Raw genomic sequence first — 18,423 nt, 5'->3', positions numbered from 1 at the left:
CACATCCTGGTTATTACTACTAGTTAATTAACCAAAGTTAAAATAGCCTGTTACTCGTTATTAACGAAGACCAAATCAAGAGCTCGTTCCTATTAACCCATTACCCTACGTTGAACCAGTTTAAGCACAGAAGTGGATGAGAGGTGAACCGTCTTTATACAAGAGAACAAGTCAAGTTGCCTCCCAGTTAAGCTCTTAAAGGGTAGAATGGAAAATGTAATAATCTTTACACAGCCAGAACGCTTCTTGGCTTCAGCTGACTCATCTTTAAGAGGAGATGGAAGGTCACAGTAAAGCTCTGCTGCTGCTGAACGCATCAAGGCCCAAATTAAGAATTAGGTCATTAAATAATGTCACACCATCCAAAGGAAAAAGGTGAAGACAGGTTTCCCCAGCAGGCCACACCTATCACTACGACTTTCCTTTCTTTAGAAAACTCTTCCCTAATTATTCTCCTATTTAATCTGAATATCTTTTGTTTCTACACCAACATCTGAAGGAAAACTAGTGTTTATTCTGAGGTCTTATCATGAATTTCTCCAAAGATGTACATTATATCATATTAAATATCTGTAATATAACTCTGTTGGACTTTCCACTTGTTGCTGGATTTATATTAAATCAACTTTATAACGCTACTTGCTAAAAACTAGATGTCCATGGGGTTATTATCCACTAGTTGCCCATGTTTAGTCCAGAAAATTATGTTGAAACTTTGATTTTTTTCTACTCTGCAAGTTAAAAATAGAGCATAAGCAAAGACAATGAAAGTAAAGCTTGGTTAGCCTGTATCAAATTATATTTGCTCATCAATAAACCATTTTATGGACAACCACAATACCAAGACAGTGCATTACCATCTTTTTCATGCTTATTTAATAAATATGTTCCCAGGTGACATTTAAACTACTGCAGACAGTTCTTGGTGAAGTTGCTGCTCTTCCAAATATTTCATAGCATCGCACTGAACATAGTTCTGAGCAAAGTCCCTCTGATAAACATAAATGTTTATATAATCCAGCGCCTTGTAGATCTACTTTAAAATGTACAAATAACAGAAAAATTCATTTGAAAATCTTGAGTTATCAAATTTATGTGTCACAATGGCTCAGTCCAAGTCTGAGGCTAAATCCAGCTGTTAATCTGAGGAAAGAATAGAAACAGTTTTTTGCAGAGGCTCTTTGTCCAATCTGGGATTTTAAAACATTTTGGAAAGACTTCAATCTTACAGCTGCAAAATGTGGTTTTAAAAATGACTGAATTGGGCTGCCAACAGTAAGTACATACAGCATATACAGTAATGCCACAAGTTTGTAAAACAAAATGTAAATTAAACTTTTTTCCTCTTTTTCCATATGAAAATGGAATTGACAAAGCAGCAGCAGGTGATTTCATCAGGTCATTCTTTCAAAGATGAAAATTAAGATATGATTTTATGGTCCATCTAAAATATTTTCCAATATTTTCAAAGTTGCAAACATAGTTCACACAAAGCATCATGGGTAATAGAAATAAGGTGTGTGTGTGTGTGTGTGTATGTGTGCTTCATTTGATGGCGAACATAAAAGCAACCTGTTAATCCTCTCTTTCTGGTTCCTGCTAGAACATGATCAGTTTGCTTAAGAAGAACATTTATGTCACTAATATGCACACATTTACTGATTAAAACATAAAGAATTAAACGTTTTGCTTTCTTACCTTAGAGCTTCTGTTGGTAAAGAGGTTGAGCTGGAAAGTTTTGTAGGAACTTTAGATCCAAATCCTGAGAAGAGAAACGGGAGGCCATTTTTAATATTAAATAATCTACACAACCATTTTCAGTTCAGTGATGCAGACATATTGATAATCAAACTACACTCAGCAACGAAACAAAAACACTTTTTCTGCCCAAACCATGAACTGTTTTTGATCTTTGGAGAATGATATGAAGTGCATAGCGTGCAAAATTTATGAGGTTTTGTTCTTTGCACCTCGTATGTCTGTCTGTCTGTATGTATTTTTATGTTTTGCTTTAGAAGATAAATTACTGCCTGTTTTGACAGTTTCAGATATTCTGTTTAAGAAAAATCACCACTTATTAGCTGTATTCTGCCTTTTTAACATGTTATCAGTCTCTTTCCCAACCTTATTTATAAATATTAATAAACTGTCTCAGTTCAATAATAAAGACTTCACAATTCAAAGACCAATTATGTCTGCAGTATTACTACTAAATATTGCAATAATCATATTGTTTGTGATTAATCCAAATGTTCTTCATTGTCCCCACCACCATTTTGACATCACAGTCTGTATTATCTATATTACCAATTCTGATTAGAACAAAACTCAAATATTCAGCCATAATTATACAAGATGGCTGCTGAGATCAACAAAAAGCACACATTTCCATCTGGTACTTGCTATAGGACATATATTCTTAGATTAGTGAGTTTGTGGGTAAATATTTGAACATGTATGTATACTTGTTACTCATAATAAACTTTTCCATCAAATTCTTGTTTTTAAAATCATTGATGTGTACTGTAATCTGTAAAACATTATTTAAAGGGCTTAATTAATGCAGCATTCATGAAAGTAATTAATGTACTGCAGCTTATACTCATATATTAACATTAAACTTTATCACAGCAGCAGTTAAATTTCTACCACAGCAAAAGTCGATTACACTTCATGTTATGGTCAATTTCATGCCTCACTATCAGCTCATAGTTGGCCTTTTAACTCTTATGTCACACACAGGAGACGCATCGTATTTCTGCTTCAGACGCCTCCAGATTCCCTCTGACTAATTTTGGCCTCCAAAAACTTTGTGGCAAAACACTGCAGCCTTCTTTACTTCTTATGGTGGCAGGAGCAGATCAAATCCCAGAAAGCGAAACTTTTTCTGGTGTCAAAAAAACCACCAAGGTGTTGGGTAGAACACCTGAGGTGGGTAGAAAAGTCACTAAGTTTGCTCCTCATGAGTTGTTTTTTTCTCTCAAATACATACAGTCGATTCTACTTGGGTTTCATTTCCATGTGTTCCATGGAGTCGCACTAATAAATACCATAATATTTGCATAATTTGTTTTTAAATAAACCAACAGTCTAAAGGAAAACATATTAGAGGTGTGCACTTGTGTGACCTCACAAATATCCTTCCTCTGGTGGAAAGCCCCTCGATGCAGATGCCAGTTTAGCTTCCCTTGGAAACCCTGGAGGCTGCCAGCTAAACAAACAGTCCGAGGTTCGAGACGGACATGACCAAAGAGCAACTTAGGCGCTAAAGTCATCATGATGAGATGAGGGATTGTCTAAAAATATTCAGAGCCTTCAAATAGACTCCGCAGGTGAACTTGGCTGCAGCTTTCAGCTAAATGAGAGCCTAATTAACGAGATAAGGAGTAAGTGAGGTATCAACACCTGAGGTGGTAGAGTGGATATAGAAACTATAACATTATCACTACTTCTACATATTTTACTCAAAAGTAAAGGTAAAAAGTAGCCATCCAAGAAATTACTCAAGTAAGAATAAAAAATTACTGAGTAACTAATCAAAACATGAATTACTTAATATTTAAATAGCTGTCATCACGGAGACCAAAACAAAAAGTTATGTAGAAATGTTGGTATTTTAAAGAATCAAAATTAAAATAATTCTTATAAATAACAAAATTAAGCAAGAGAAACATTTTTCCAAATCAATTTCTTTCAATATAAAACTTATGAAACTAACAAAAGCAGTAGGTGTGTCTCTGTGTCTGGTGAATTTTTGCTTCAGAATAATTAAAAGAAACAGGGACATTTTGAAATTTTTTTGTCATCAGTTGTTTTTACCATTCTTCAGCTAGATAGCATAGCCACCAATGACAACGAATAAACAGTTTTCTTCTTATGGTGAATTGTCTCCCCACCATTAGCACATTTAGCAGCGCATACATGAGCATGATTGACAGCACTAAGACCCTCCTCCGCCTCTGATGGGTTGTTTATGAGCAAGAGCAGAGTATTTTTACATACCACAATAGCAGCAGGTGGAGGAGCTCGATTTTTTCACAGATCATTTGTCTCATACCAAAACATGGTGACAGTTTTAGCAAATATATAAATTACTTAACTTTACCAAACAAAACAAAGCAAACAGAAACTTGGAAAATAACCGTCACTCTGCTAAAAGTCTGTGGTTCCTCTTCCTCAGGCCTTACCTTCCCTACACGGCTGCACATGGTTCACATGGAAACTAGAGATCCATGGGTTTCGAAACATCTTTAAAAAGGCGAACCAGAGGACGGCTTGCTCACAGCCGTTTGCTCACAGCGGTGGCAGCGGACAGGTAAAGACAGAGGTGACACACACACACGCCCGCAGCAGAGAGAGAGACGGACTTAACACAAGCTGCAACCCACACAGACTGGGAGTCACACGAGAATGAGTGCAGGTGTGTGTGCAGAGAGGGAGAGAGAGACAGCACAGCAGGGTGTTAAAGCAGCTCAGAGCCCCTAATCAGATTACAGGCAGAAATTAGCCTTGATGATAAAAACTCTGGAAGGGGATTGGAGGAGGGAGTCAGTGGAGCTGCAGGGGGTGCTGCGGGGTCCAGGGCTACTGGAAATCAGATGGTTGCTTAGTACAAATTCAGGTGGTGCGTCAGCCTGCATGCTATCAGGTTCCCAAGAAGTGAGACCACATGTTGCACTGAGACTGTTCCTGTGATGCAGCAGTCAATTAGTAGAAGAGTGGAAACTCCCCTGAGACATTTACGTTTACATCCGGATCGTAATCCCACAGATCCATCAGGAATATAACTTCTCTTACGACAGGGTTTTTATTGATTGTGCTTCTCCTCTTTTCTCACCTGTTGCAACAGCACATGTATGAGATTACATTTTTCAAAAAGTTTAAGCTTTTTAAAAAAATTTGCATTTCATATTGTCCCTGTAATTAATCAATAAATCAGTTTATTCTCTTGATTTAACAAATCTGATCATTATTAATTCACAAACACATTGTTTTACTACAATGGAGTATTAGGGCCATGCTAAGAAAATAAAATAATAAAATGACAAGAATAAAGTGATAACATTTTGACTTTATCATGACTTAAATCTATTACTTTATTCTTGAAATATTATGATTTTTTTCCCGTAATATTATCACGTCATTCATGAAATATTATGGCCTTATTCTCCTATTGTTACAACATTATTCTCATATTTTTACAACGCTATTATAGTAATATTCCTTTTTTTGTCACACAAATTTATCCTCATAATATTATAACTTTATTCCCATAATTTTTTGGTTTTTTAGTATGGCCTAATATTTCCATCATGCTTTTGCAACGTAGTATACATAACTGAAACGGGAGCAAGAAGAAAGAAAACTCATATAAGCGTGCTTCTTTCTGAAGAATTATAAAACAAAAATGTATGCATTAATGTAACAATTTTACTGGCAAACAATGCATCATTTGCCTCTTTACTAACTCAAACGTGTGTAAGACTTAATATTTTTTTTCTTCTAAAGTGTTTTGAGTTGTGTGTCACTGTTGTTGGTCCTATAAGTTACTCTATGAAAGGTAGAACTACAAGACAGACAGACACTAATTTAAAATATTTTGATTGAGGAACTCTCTGCTGTTAAACAAAAACAATAATGGAAAAAAAAACACAGAGGAAAAACAGAAAAGCACATTGATAATCATCAGATAAAGTAAACAGATGTAAGTATATTCTGATGGTACTGACAATAATAATAATTTTAAAAAATCATCAAACTACGATCTGGTTTGGGTAGGAAGAGAGAAAACCGGTTCCGTTCTTTACCCGGCGGATGACCCGGAAAGAAGAGATGACAAGACAGTGTGGGAGGAGATTAGAGAGCAAGGCATCAAGGTCAGAGAAGATCAGACTGTTCTGAATGTACCAAGTTAACCCCTGTCAAAGTAAATTCACATAAAAAAAATACATTTGAATGATTAATTATAAGCAATTATTTTTAGATCTGCCCCAAAAAGTCCATAATCTAGCACGTCATCCATATTGTTCTCACTGGGTTCCAAGTATTTCTGCAGCACATCTGAATTCATATATAGATTCCTAGAAATATAATTTCCTCCCTATTCTTTCTAAAACGGATGCAGAATGTGACTGGATTTATTCTGTAAATGGAGGAAAATCTGCAAAAAATATGAGCAAATAACAGGAAAAGTTGACTGTAACGTTAGTTTATGGAGTACATAGCACTAAATTAGAATGATTAACAATAAGTATATGCTATGAAAATTTCATGCTACCATGGAGGTTTTCAGATTGGTTCACTGTTTTCCCCGAGACTGAAATTGTCCACAATTGTTTGGTTGTTGCCTCTGGGATGCAGTGGCATTTTAGCAAGTTTTCATAATTTAACTAGCAAATGGACCTAATTAAATAAAAACTTTCAACTTATTGTGAATTTCTTCAGTGTAAAAAGGTTCAGGAAAATGAGTTTCAAATTTTCTTTGTAGAGCCAAATGAAATGGAAGTGAAAATTAAAACTAAAGCAGCTCTGATTGCAAAACTAAGAATGCAAATGAAATAAATTATAATATCTTCAGAAGACGATATTAAACAAAAATTAATTAAAAACAAAAGGACGCAACCAATTCTAAAGTCCTTACACTGGCTAAGATATCTCTGTTAGTTTATAAATCACTAAACAGCTTAGCACCAAAATACATTAAAGATTTGATGTTGTTTCAACTTTCCAGACCGCTCAGGCCTTCTGGTTCTGGTCTGCTCTGCATCCTCAGAACCAAACATGAAGAAACAGCATTCAGTTTTTCTGCTCCTTTAATCTGGAACAAACTTCCAAAAACTGCAAACCTGCTGAAACACTGAGTTCCTTTAAGTCAAGGCTAAAAGCCCAACTGTTTAGAGTTGTACTTGATTCATAATAACTGGAACATTAATCAATATATTTGATATTGATTCAAAGAAGTGATGCTCATTGAAAGGTTCAGAGTGAATATAATACACAGTGACAAACCAAAACTAAAAAGCACGTGGCTGTGGCGACTACTGGAAAAAGTCCAAAATCAACTGTAATTCTGAAGGGTGCTGAACTTTGTGGGTCAGACTCAATGATCTAAGGAAGTCATGCGTGTGTTTGTAAGCATGCTTCATCTTGTGACGGCTACAGGATGTCCTGGGTGTTGGCTTTCATTGACAGGAGAATGACTTGTTTGCACATCCCGTGCTCAGACACTTAAATGTTTGGGATAGTTTCGGTCTTGGAACAGAAAACTACTGGCTATAAGTACAGACTGTGGACCGGGTTGCCAGATCTGCCATTTTTCAGCCCAACCACAAAGTGAAACACACTCAACTCCAAAAAAAAGAAAATAAAAAACAGTCCAAATCTTGTTTCATCGACCACATTTATAGATTTGTGACAATTCAAGTCATATTTGGTTTTCCGTTACTATATTATGACGTTGCCCTCAGATTTCTGTTTTCCACTTCAACTACATACTAACAATTAGGGCTGTATGATTATATCAATTCTACAATATTTATCGATTTCCCCCCCTCGGAACGTATCGATTTTTCAACCGCGAATATCGATACGTTAAACCATAGGGGCCCATAGGCTTATTCCGTCTTTTTAACATGTCTGATTGGTGACGACGTAGCAGCAAGACTCCGTTGTTGACAGAAACAAAATTTTCTCACTGCATCTATGATTCATTTTGCATCTATGAGTCTACAGTCTACAATTAAATCAAAGTCTATGGAACTCAAATGTCTCTAAAATCACTCTGTCCTTCTAAAATCTTTCAGAAAATCGTAAAAGTGCTTCGAATTGTATTGTTTGCCAAATATCGTGATATATATTGTATCGTGATCAGAATATCATATATCGTGTCATGAGATTATTGTATCGCTACACCCCTACTAACAATTGGTGAACCAATGACTAATCATAGATTATATCACATTCGGCATATTCTGGATACTTCAAAATAAATTAATGAGATCAGTAAAATAACACAGCATTTTGTACTTTCAATGATAACTATTATGGGAAATAAAATGTTCCTCTGAACACTTTCTAAAATCTTGCCAACTGTGGTAAAGCAGCCAAATTTTTAACACCCACCCGAAACTTACTTTTCCAACCATAGGCGTTTAAAAGCAGCCCAATTGGGCAGAAACCCACCCAATCTGGCAACACTCACCATGGAGCTATGAGGTTTGCCTCAAAATACTACAGCTTTAGCTTCAGACGGAACATATGTCGTATAATTGTGGGTAAATCATTAGTATTTCTACTCAAATCAAGGGGTAACCATTCATTTTGCACATTTGAAAAGCAAAAATTAGGGCTGGATGGTGTGGCTGAAAAACTGATCATGATATAAGCGTTTCATATCAGTCGATATCAATAATTACTGATTAGTTTTTTGTTCCAATTATCTGAAATACGGCAAGATGTTTTGAGTTGTTTTATCCACAGTTTTCTCTTCACTCTGTTGTTTATTTTTAATCAGTTATTAGGCACAGTGGTGAAACCTTAAACTACTGCTGCGCAAGTTACTCAACAGGTTGTTGCTAGGTAACCAAAGAATGAAGGAAATGTTGCTAGGTAACCAATGAGTTAGTGAGTTTAGCTGCATCTCCCAGAATGCTGTGTGGTTTTGATCGCTATGTTCTGTGAATATTTTACATTATTGAATAGTGAATGTTCTATCTGATATTGATCATGTATCTATGGCGATATATATTGTTATTAATTTATCGTCCAGCCCTAGCTAAAATCTAATACTCTGAATAAGAGTCTGCTTATCATGTTGTCCTCACAGTCCATTTTAAATTTAGTCACTTGGAAGGCCAGTGTTGTTTACATCCAAGAAGTCTTATGATGTGACACTCTGGTCTGCTTTGGACAACTAAAAAAAAAAAAAAAAATCACAGGAAGACAGAGAGTGTTTGGAGGAACGAGTGGGAGTTGTAAGATGGATGACGAGTTTAAAGACAGGGGGAATGCGAAGGAGAGTGGGAAAGAAAACAAGACAGAGACAAAGGCGTGGAGACGGTCCTCTGGTAAACACGGAGCGACCTCTCTCTGAGGCAGCCACTCACAACACATGTTGCCTTATTAGGGACGTCTGCAGGGAGCGCAGGCAGATGAAGGAGAGGTGGAGGGGCAGTTGGTGCAGGAGAGAGGGTGAGTAAAGGCATCACAAACAGGAGACGATGATCCAGACCAAGACGTGGCAAACTGCGCGGGTTCACTCTGTGCTGAGTCTGCATCATCTGCCAGAGTCAGTGGGTTCATCTCCACAGTATTACTCCTGTCATTTTAAATGTCATTTTAAATATTTTAAATGGCATTTAAAATATATCATTTTATATAGTTATAATATATAAAAGGAATTAATAGCAATTTACATGATCAACAACTAGATGTCACCACTGACGTAAACCACGAAGAAGAAGATGACAGGAAGTAGAGGATCATGGCGCAGCATGTCTTCATAATGACTTTTAAACAAACTTATATACATTTCTTATTTAATTGAAATGCTGCAATTTTTCAAGACATTCGCGAAATATTGACAAAGTTTTGTCCACATTTGTCATGGAAATGACAAATGACCTAATACTTGTTCTATGGTCTCTACTTTTACTAACAGGCTAGCAGTGAAGTAATGCTTTAAAAATTGTTGGATATTACAAGATTAGAGAAAGAAAAGCCATTTTTATTGATATTTATTTTTCTATCATCAGAGAGTTGTGTTTTTTACGTTTTGTGATATTTTGAGGATGTTTGCTGTTAGAGTAATTGCCGCTTCTTGAACAAATCAGCTGCATATTTCTCTGCACATTCTATGAGATTACCAAGATGATATTTACAGAATCAGGTTTTAACACACTGGCACTGATATGCTTGCAGAAATATAAACACATATGAATGAGGAAACTGCAGACTTTGAGACTTTGGGGGTCAAGTGTGAGCCTGACGCTGCACAGCTGGACCTTCATCCTCACTCCTTCCTTAAATATTTACTCTGGAATTCCCTGCTTGGATCCAGATCTGCCTTCCTCTTGTCTGCCAAACATCAACACTCAGTGCAGAAATCTACATGCTCTGCTCTTATATGGACGTTGATGAACACAGAAGCTGGTGCTGAGTTGTGCACAGCAAACGCCCAGAGAAAAACAGAAAGAGAGGGAAAGTAACTTTACTTCATGCCAGGTTGTTTCAAGATTTGTCTGTTCCTTATTAAAAGAACAGATTTGATTTTAGAGTAAATTGTAAAAAATAGTTTTGTCTTTTTGATAAGATTATGGCATTATTCAATGAATATATTCAGTGTTAAAAAACACATCCTTTACTATTTCAATGAACCACAAACACCATTCTATTAAAAAATAAATATATTTTGTATGTTAAAACTTTCAGTGCCTTGTTTTATACCAACATTCACATTTCAATATATCTAATTTGTCCAAACAATGTATTTTAAGACCATGAAAATTTTCTTTGTTTGTCCTATCAAATATAATAAAGTAGTATTTGATTTTGTTTCCAATAAGTTTAACTTATGTATGAATAATTATTCACTTATATCCTGTCTGTTTTCATTTTTTTTTTACAACTTGTATTTTTTCATGGCGGTTGGCAAATAACAAATACTTTCCAGATTCATTATTCACTCCTCCCTGCTAGAGTCTCCTGATAAATGATGCATTGCTTTCCGATTATCAAAACATGACGGTACAGGTCTGTATCGTGTCATATATGCCTCGTATACAAACAAAGAAATTGGGATAATGGTGTTGGACATGGAGAATAAATGAGAAATTGCGTATTTACTACATTTATAATGAAGATAGTAAAAAGATTTACAGTCTAAACATGAAGAAATTACTAAATCGACCAATGATTGATGATATTAGTCTCAGCATACCTTCTGATGTAAAAGCGAACTTATTTTCCAAAAGTCAGCCACACAGAACAAAGCTTATTGTCCAGATTTCCTGTTCTACAAAGCAGATTATGAGTTTAACTAAATCTTACAAGAAAAGCTTGCATTTAATTGTATAGCAGGGCCAGCCAAAAGTTGTACGGTGCCTAAAACAGAATTTAATTTGGGGCCACTATTCCTGTTGACACCATCGCCACCACTAACATCAATACAATACAGATTTGTATTTGTAACAAGGAAGCTTAAAGTGCTTTATCCCACTATAAAGCAAGCAATAAACATTTTGTATTTTGTAGCAATCAACAATTTGCTGAGACATACCTGTATATGTGAAAAAACTGAGCTCAAACACAAAGAAAAGATTAAACTCGTAGCATCAGATTGTAAGCGGTAACAGAACAATCAACCAATGAAGTTTATTCTTTCCACTCTTACAAATTAAACGTACAAATTCCTTAAAATCTTGAATTTTAAATGGGCAGTAATGTGTTTTCCAGACACATAGTGCCATTTTATAGCACAATCAAGTGTTAACTGCAGTTGTTGTAAAAAATGCTATGTACATCAAATATGACTTAAAAGAAATTTTACTTAAGAATTTAACGCCTTGAAATTGGGTCTCTGTCTCTTTAAAAACTTCTACTCTTTCTGAAACTCCGCCTTCAGGGAGTAATCACAACATCTCTCCTTTATTAACCTTTTAACCACATTTTTACTAGTGTTGCACTGAGAAGTAGCCCGTAAAATGATTCAGCAGTTCAGCGCAGCTCCACCAGGTGTTTGCTAATTGCCACTGGCTAGTCTGAAGGAGCTGAACTGCAGCTCCAGGTAGCAGCTGTGTCTCTTACGTGGAATTAGGTCCATCTAGGTGTTTTTCAAAGCTGAATGGAGATTAAAAGGATTTCGCAAATATTCAGGAAAGAATCAAGGCAATGCTCTAATTCTGGTTTCGATTAGGGAATAACATTATAACATTATGCAAAGCTAAAAAAAAACAAAACATTTATATACTACTGTTTCTTTAAAGAAGATGGATGGATGGATGGATGGATGGATGGATGGATGGATGGATGGATGTTTCTTTAAACAGCGCTGCACAGTGGCGCAGTTGGCAGCACTGTTGCCTTGCAACAAGGTCCTGGGTTCGATTCCTGGCCTGGGGTCTTTCTGTATGGAGTTTGCATGTTCTCCCTGTGCATGCATGGGTTCTCTCCGGGTTCTCTGGTTTTCTCCCACGGTCCAAAAACATGACTGTCAGGTTAATTGGTCTCTCTAAATTATCCCTAGGTGTGTGTGAATGGTTGTTTATCCTGTATGTCTCTGTGTTGCCTTGTGACAGACTGGCGACCTGTCCAGGGTGTACCCCGCCCCTCACCCGGAACGTAGCTGGAGATAGACACCAGCAACCCTCCAGACCCCATTAGGGACCAGGGTGAACAGAAAATGGATGGATGTTTCTTTAAACAATTTAAAACCTTTCTAAACTGATCTACGCCTAAACCATCTAGTCAAATTTAATAGTCGTTAATAGTTCATTGTCAAAAGAACTTGAGCATTTATGCGAGCTGCCTTGATGGTTTGGGGCTCATAGGTTTAAAGAGCATATGTCTGCAGCGCGTGCAGATCTCATGTAAGGGGCATTCAGTGACAGAGAGTCAAGTGTGGGGCCAGCCTGTAAACTTGTCCTCCTGTTTTTGATGGAAAACAGCAGGTGCAACTCAGCAACCAATGACCGAGCAGCGAAGAGTCATACGTACACTACAAAAACAAAACTGTGGGGAAATGATGTTGGAACAACATGCAAGGCGAACACACACACGCAAACACATACACCCCGTAAGATCAGCTGCACCCGCATACCGCCAATAGACTATAATCTGCAGCTTGGAATGCTAATACCTCTGTGGTCACTTGAGACACGAGGAGAGGAAAACTCAGTTGGGACACAATGTTAAACTTAACACAGCTAAAGTTTGCCAACAAGTTAGGAGGGACTATAAAATTGCCCAATTACTGATTTCAGTGTAAATTCACAGATTGTATGTGAAGATTTTTTATTCATGTTGTCAAATTCTTGTCTTGTTAAAGTGATTCAAACTTTGTTTTGTCAATTATGCCCATTAGAAAATTGTTCTTTGTGACTTGAGTATTTTTCAGACATTAAATGTCCTTTTAAATTTGTAATATTTTCTATAAACATGTGAGAAAAAGATGCAACTGATGATTTGAACTAAATGTTAGGTCACTTTGCGTGTGAAAAATTTCAAACAAACAAAAGAAAATACTTACGAGTAGATATTCCTTCAATAATAAAGGGAGTTCATTTGTCCTCAAAACCAAATAGACCCTTAGTTCCTCAGTGGGATGGTGAGGAGTCAGGAGCTGCAGGTGTGAGCAGAAAACCACAAATGAAGGATCCTGGGTCATCCACCATGAAGAAGGTCCAACCACAGCGGCTGACAAATATAGCCTGGGTGCTTTCCCTCCAGCGCTCTGTGGCACCGGGAGAAATAAATCTGTCCAGGAACAGCCAAGCGGAGAAAATGAAGAAGGGAGAGGCAAATGAAACAAACAGGAGCGGGGTTAACAGGAGAGTGCTGAAGTGAAAGAAAAAAAAAGAAAGATGCTGGAATTAAATCCTCAAACTACTCCAAAAAGTGGAGATAGTTGTTCTGATGTTGCCCCTTCCTGCAGAAGAAGTTTTGTTATCCTGCTCTGATGGCGTTTAGATGGATGTAACACACTTCCAAGAGGTTTGGGCGCGCGTCCCAAAATTGTTGTGGTAACCTCATCCCACAGCAACCATGTATGGAGTGAAGGGAGCAGGCGCAATGGAGGAGCAGCTGCCATAAATAGCCAGGAAGCATCAGACCTCCAGCGCAGGGGGATCGAATCAGCTGCTCAAACCAACACAACTGAGCTCCTGCAGCGCAGCGGCAAAACTTTAAAGCTTTCTGCTTTGCATGGTTTTGCAAAAAAAAAAAAAAAAGTGGTTCAATGAAGGTTTTTGTTTAGGAGTGGACCACCTAAAGCAGGGGTGACTAACTAATTTTTATTTTGGGTCATATCAAGATCACAAATGTCCTCAAAGGGCCGGTTGTGGCAGAATGTATTGAAAAATGATCCTATAGGAAGATGTGATTTTTGTTTTCAAGAAGAAACAGCGAAACAAATATTCTATTGAGAGAAGGGGACTGGTACAGAGATCACAAAACAATAAATTACAGTTGAATATGCAAGACATTTTGGACAAACTTTCCACTTCTGAATCTTGCGGTTTTCTTTTTTAAGTTTTAAAATCTGTGTAATATATGTTTACCATCCTGGTCCACACTCCATTCTAGTAGATGACAGTCATGTACATGTAAGCGTTGCTTGCTAACTGCCATAAAGAAGAAGAAGAAGTAGAGCAAGCCTCCGACAAACCATATTCATGTCTGAGCAACAAAAAGTGTTGTAATGGCAGAAGCAGTGGAACTCAATGTGTTACCACAGACATTTTTTAAAGTAATTTTTGCCTTATAAGCCAACACTGAGGCAAATACAAAAGGCAATAAAATTCTCCAACCAGTCGTACATCAGGTCTGTAAGGTTATTTGCAGGAAACAACAAGAAATCAATGTTAAAGCCCAAACCTTCCGTAGCCAGAGGAAGAATGAGCAGCACAGTCTCATTGGATGGGAGTGTGAATGCTGTGTTGGATGCAAAAGTTTTGCAGGTACAAAACGGGTGAGTAGTGACTTAAATAATACTGGCTTGTGAAAATCTGCCTTCAGGAAAATGCTTAAAAATAAACAGAAGCATAAAAAAGTGCTTACATGTAAAAGCCGCAGTTACTGCAGCACATTTTTTCATGTCACCATAGAACTACCACTGGAATAAAATCAAGCATAACTACCTTATTGATCTTTGATTTGACTACCAACGTCATGACAAAAAAAAATTACCTTTGTGCAGACGAAGGTTAATTATAGTTACATTCATCTTGACATGAAAAGGCTGCTGGCTTTGATCCATTTCTTGCATTGTTGCAGACTCCTTCAGGTTTTGGAAATGTTATACATTATATTCCGCTGTTACCGATATTGTTAACGATATTGTCCAGATTGCATCCTACTGACAATGTTTCAACATTTCTGTGACCGCAGCGCATTAGCATGTTGAACCCCGTCATGTTGACGGAGATTCAGTTCCTCCGCCTAAGGGGCGTGTTCTTCGGTACAAATAGCTCCAACCGATTGGTCAGCTGCTGACAAACCACCTACAATGATTGACAGGTGGCATGACGTCAATGGACCTTACCACAGGGGCCGCTTTTCATTGGCTGATGCCCATTCTACGTGGTCACGTGCGTGGCCTTCTCACAAACACACTTAGCTTCCCGTTAGCTAAGTACAGCATAATGGCAGCACTGATACAACTTCTACACCTTGAAGCCTGTCTGCTACACAGTCTTACGTTAGCTAAACAGATCAATATGCAATGTGTCTGTATCTGACATACACTAAAGGTTTTATTTTAGCAGAAATGGCTTTGGACTAAACTGTTACTCGTGTTAGCCACGTTAGCACCAAGTACAGCTAGTCAGTCAACCGTCGCTGTGTTCAGGGAAGCGCTGATTAATAATTGAGAAATAAATATCAAGCCTGGTAACTTGTAACAGACTGAATGTTATGTTTTTAACGTAATCTTTGCTCGTCTTGCAGGGCGCAGGCGGTTGCCACGGTAACAGGTGTGCTTAAACTACAAAGAGAGAGAGAGAGAGTAAAAAGGTAGGAGTGGTTTTGAGTTGATCACCTGTTCAGGTTATTTTACCTTTGTTTACCTTTGCTGTGGCTCATTACAGCCGCTGTAGTTTCTAAACGTTGGACTGATTACCTCGTTCGTTTGTGAGTTTACGTCATTCACAACAAACATCAAATAGAACAAATATATTTCATAAAATTTTAACAAACAAATGGCTTCTACCGCGGTAATTATGTGAAATTAAATTAATTATATCCCAACTTCAGAAGATTTGCCTTTACCTTTACAGAGCTCTTTGGTTCCTCCTATCAGTCTGTAGCTTCTCATATTGAGGTCAAAGTTCAGATCTACCATAACTGACTGACACCTGCTGGCCTCAGGTTTGCAACCAGCTTGTGACTGAGAAACCAGTAACCTCCTCCCAGATGATGACATGAACTTGTTAGTTCCTCTGTCCATTGTAGTAGCTGATATATTGTGAAAATCCGGTAGAAATGATGCACTAATCAGTCATGTTTACATAGAAACAGAGCAGCGAGGCTTTGCTTGTGAGACTTGCGGTCACGTGGGTCGGTTGTGGGCGGAGCTTCGTAAGGTCCATTGACAGGTACTTCTTGAAATTAAAAAAATAATAATGATGTTAAACATTCTTTTGTAATTTGACAGTACACAGATAAATCTACTTTGATGTGATTGATAAAATGCTATTTTAAACGTTCTACCTATGTGCACGGGTGGGAGTGGGGGGGTTGTATCCCATTACTGTGGCTCAACAATAGTACAAATTTCCTTGTGAAATTTTGTATTTTTAATCAGTGTAAAATTATTACTGACATAATTTTCTTACAGTGAAAAGTTTTCTGATGGTTACGTCCAGCAGGATAAACACCAAAAAGATCTCAAATAATCTTAAAATTTTCTCACTGGTGGCCTTCACAGTTAAACCCCAAACGGACTCATTTTAAGACGCCCTTAAATGAAGCCGAGCCTTCTACAAACAAAGTGTACCTAATAAAGCAGCCAGTGAGTGTACAGGAACTGTCTCTGTAAATTACAATTACATAGATCATTATTCGCGGGTGTCTTGACTTTCTTATCGCCTTCCTTGCTCAGAGGAATGATCAAAAATAAGGTTTTGACTTCTGTTTATTTGTGTTTTGTCTCCCTCTTATGGCATTACAACAGAACTGCAGTAGATTGCCTACCTTTAAAAGCCACGTACTTATTAAAACATAATCAAGTATTTTTGACTAGCTTCTAGGGCAAATGTCTTAGTTCACTTGAAATAAGACAAAACTAACTTGCAAATAACTTTTCAGAAAGATACAGGAGTTTGTTTTAAGTGAATAATTCCTTAATATTTGTGAAAAGTGGTAGATTATCAGTGGAGTAGGTACTTTTTACATTAATATTAAAGGATTATTCACTTACAACAAACTCCTATAGCTTGCTAAAAAGTTAGTTGTGAGTTAATTTTGTCTGATTTCAGGCCTAATAAGATATTTTCTTATTAGAAAATAGACAAAAATACTTGCTAATATTTTGTGTTTTAGCAGTGTAACCTTGTGTTTTCAGGAGTACATTTCTAATTTCTCTGTTATGTAGTGTTTGTTAAACGGTTATGTTTGTATTCAAATTGGACAAAGAGGAAATTTTCAAAAATAATAAGAAACTGAAAAGTATTTTTTTTAAAAGGGGGATGAGTCTTTATTGTCTTTTATGCCAAGTTATTGACTCTCATCTCTGTTGCTAGGCAATGATTTTGCTGTGAGGTTTGGATATGAAGCAGTGGATGTTAATGAGGTCTGCAGAACAAAAGCTCATTCTTTCAGACTGAGAAGACAATTGCAAAAAACAGAAGGAGAGAGACAAATATGGAGGCAGGAGGAATTGTGTGACCCCTGGAATGACCTGGTTTTACAATAATCTTGAATATTAGAAGTTTATCAATTTATATCATCCTTGAAATAATTGTACTGAGCGCTACAATGTCAACATTTCTGCCAAAATGTCTGAAAGTCTTTTTCTGAAATAGAATAAGGTTGAAATAATCCATGAGAGTGTGGATTATGTATATAAGAATAAGTTTCAACGTCATAAATATTAGTGGAAAAGGTCAACTAATCTATCATATGTAAAAAAAAAAAAAAAAAAAAAAACTTAAAGCCAAAGATTTAGAGTTTTTGCACATTTTACTCTCAGTTTGTAGTTTAAAAAGTTGGAATATTTACAGAAATAACAGAAAACTGGGGGTAGCAGAGCTAGTGTAATTCAAAAATCTCAGTGCAGGTAGAACATCAGAAACAGGTCAAGAAACTGGGGCACATCCTGGAATAAAGCTTGAAAGGACAGCAGCTTGTGCCAGGTGTTTTAGCCTTTGATCCAGCAGATATTAGGCGGGGGGGGATCATTTGTCAGGTTTTATTTAAATACTTTTTGCCTAATATCACAATGAAGGCCAGAAATAAACAAAATATTTCATGAAATGTATTCAAAAGGCAAATCAGAATTCCAAATGATGAAAAACAGATTTTGAATATTCCACAGAAAGACACATCCTGCACAGTGATGCAATGTGAAAGAAACATTGCAAGGTAGTGGAAACAGTCCTTCCCACAAAATATGACAAAACCTGTTAAGGTGCAAAACCTTCTCACCTAGGGAAAGGTTAGTCTGATTTTTTTTAACCTTTGTCATGTAAACTGATCATTTAAAAACTACAT

General features: G+C 36.9%; 1 protein-coding gene across 6 annotated transcripts in view; it reads right to left on the bottom strand.

Annotated features, from left to right (window-relative positions):
- Positions 1 to 4,363, bottom strand: part of LOC102223273 (supervillin-like) — a 41,495-nt gene extending 37,132 nt beyond the window's left edge. For 5 of the 6 annotated variants that reach the window (XM_023335420.1, XM_014474789.2, XM_023335418.1 and 2 more), the window contains exons 1-2: positions 4,188 to 4,363; positions 1,699 to 1,762 (exon numbers count right to left, since the gene is read on the bottom strand). In XM_023335420.1, the coding sequence (XP_023191188.1) occupies positions 1,699 to 1,762; positions 4,188 to 4,248 (125 nt within the window). In that variant the 5' untranslated portion in view covers positions 4,249 to 4,363. The remainder of the gene's footprint in view (positions 1 to 1,698; positions 1,763 to 4,187) is intronic. The other variant, XM_023335423.1, reaches the window with a different exon arrangement.
- Positions 4,364 to 18,423: the final 14,060 nt, after the last annotated feature.

This window comes from Xiphophorus maculatus, chromosome 6 (genome assembly GCF_002775205.1).
Source record: "Xiphophorus maculatus strain JP 163 A chromosome 6, X_maculatus-5.0-male, whole genome shotgun sequence".
Classification (NCBI taxonomy): domain Eukaryota; kingdom Metazoa; phylum Chordata; class Actinopteri; order Cyprinodontiformes; family Poeciliidae; genus Xiphophorus; species Xiphophorus maculatus.
Note: the sequence above shows the minus strand (reverse complement) of the source record. Positions and strands in the feature narration are given on the sequence as shown.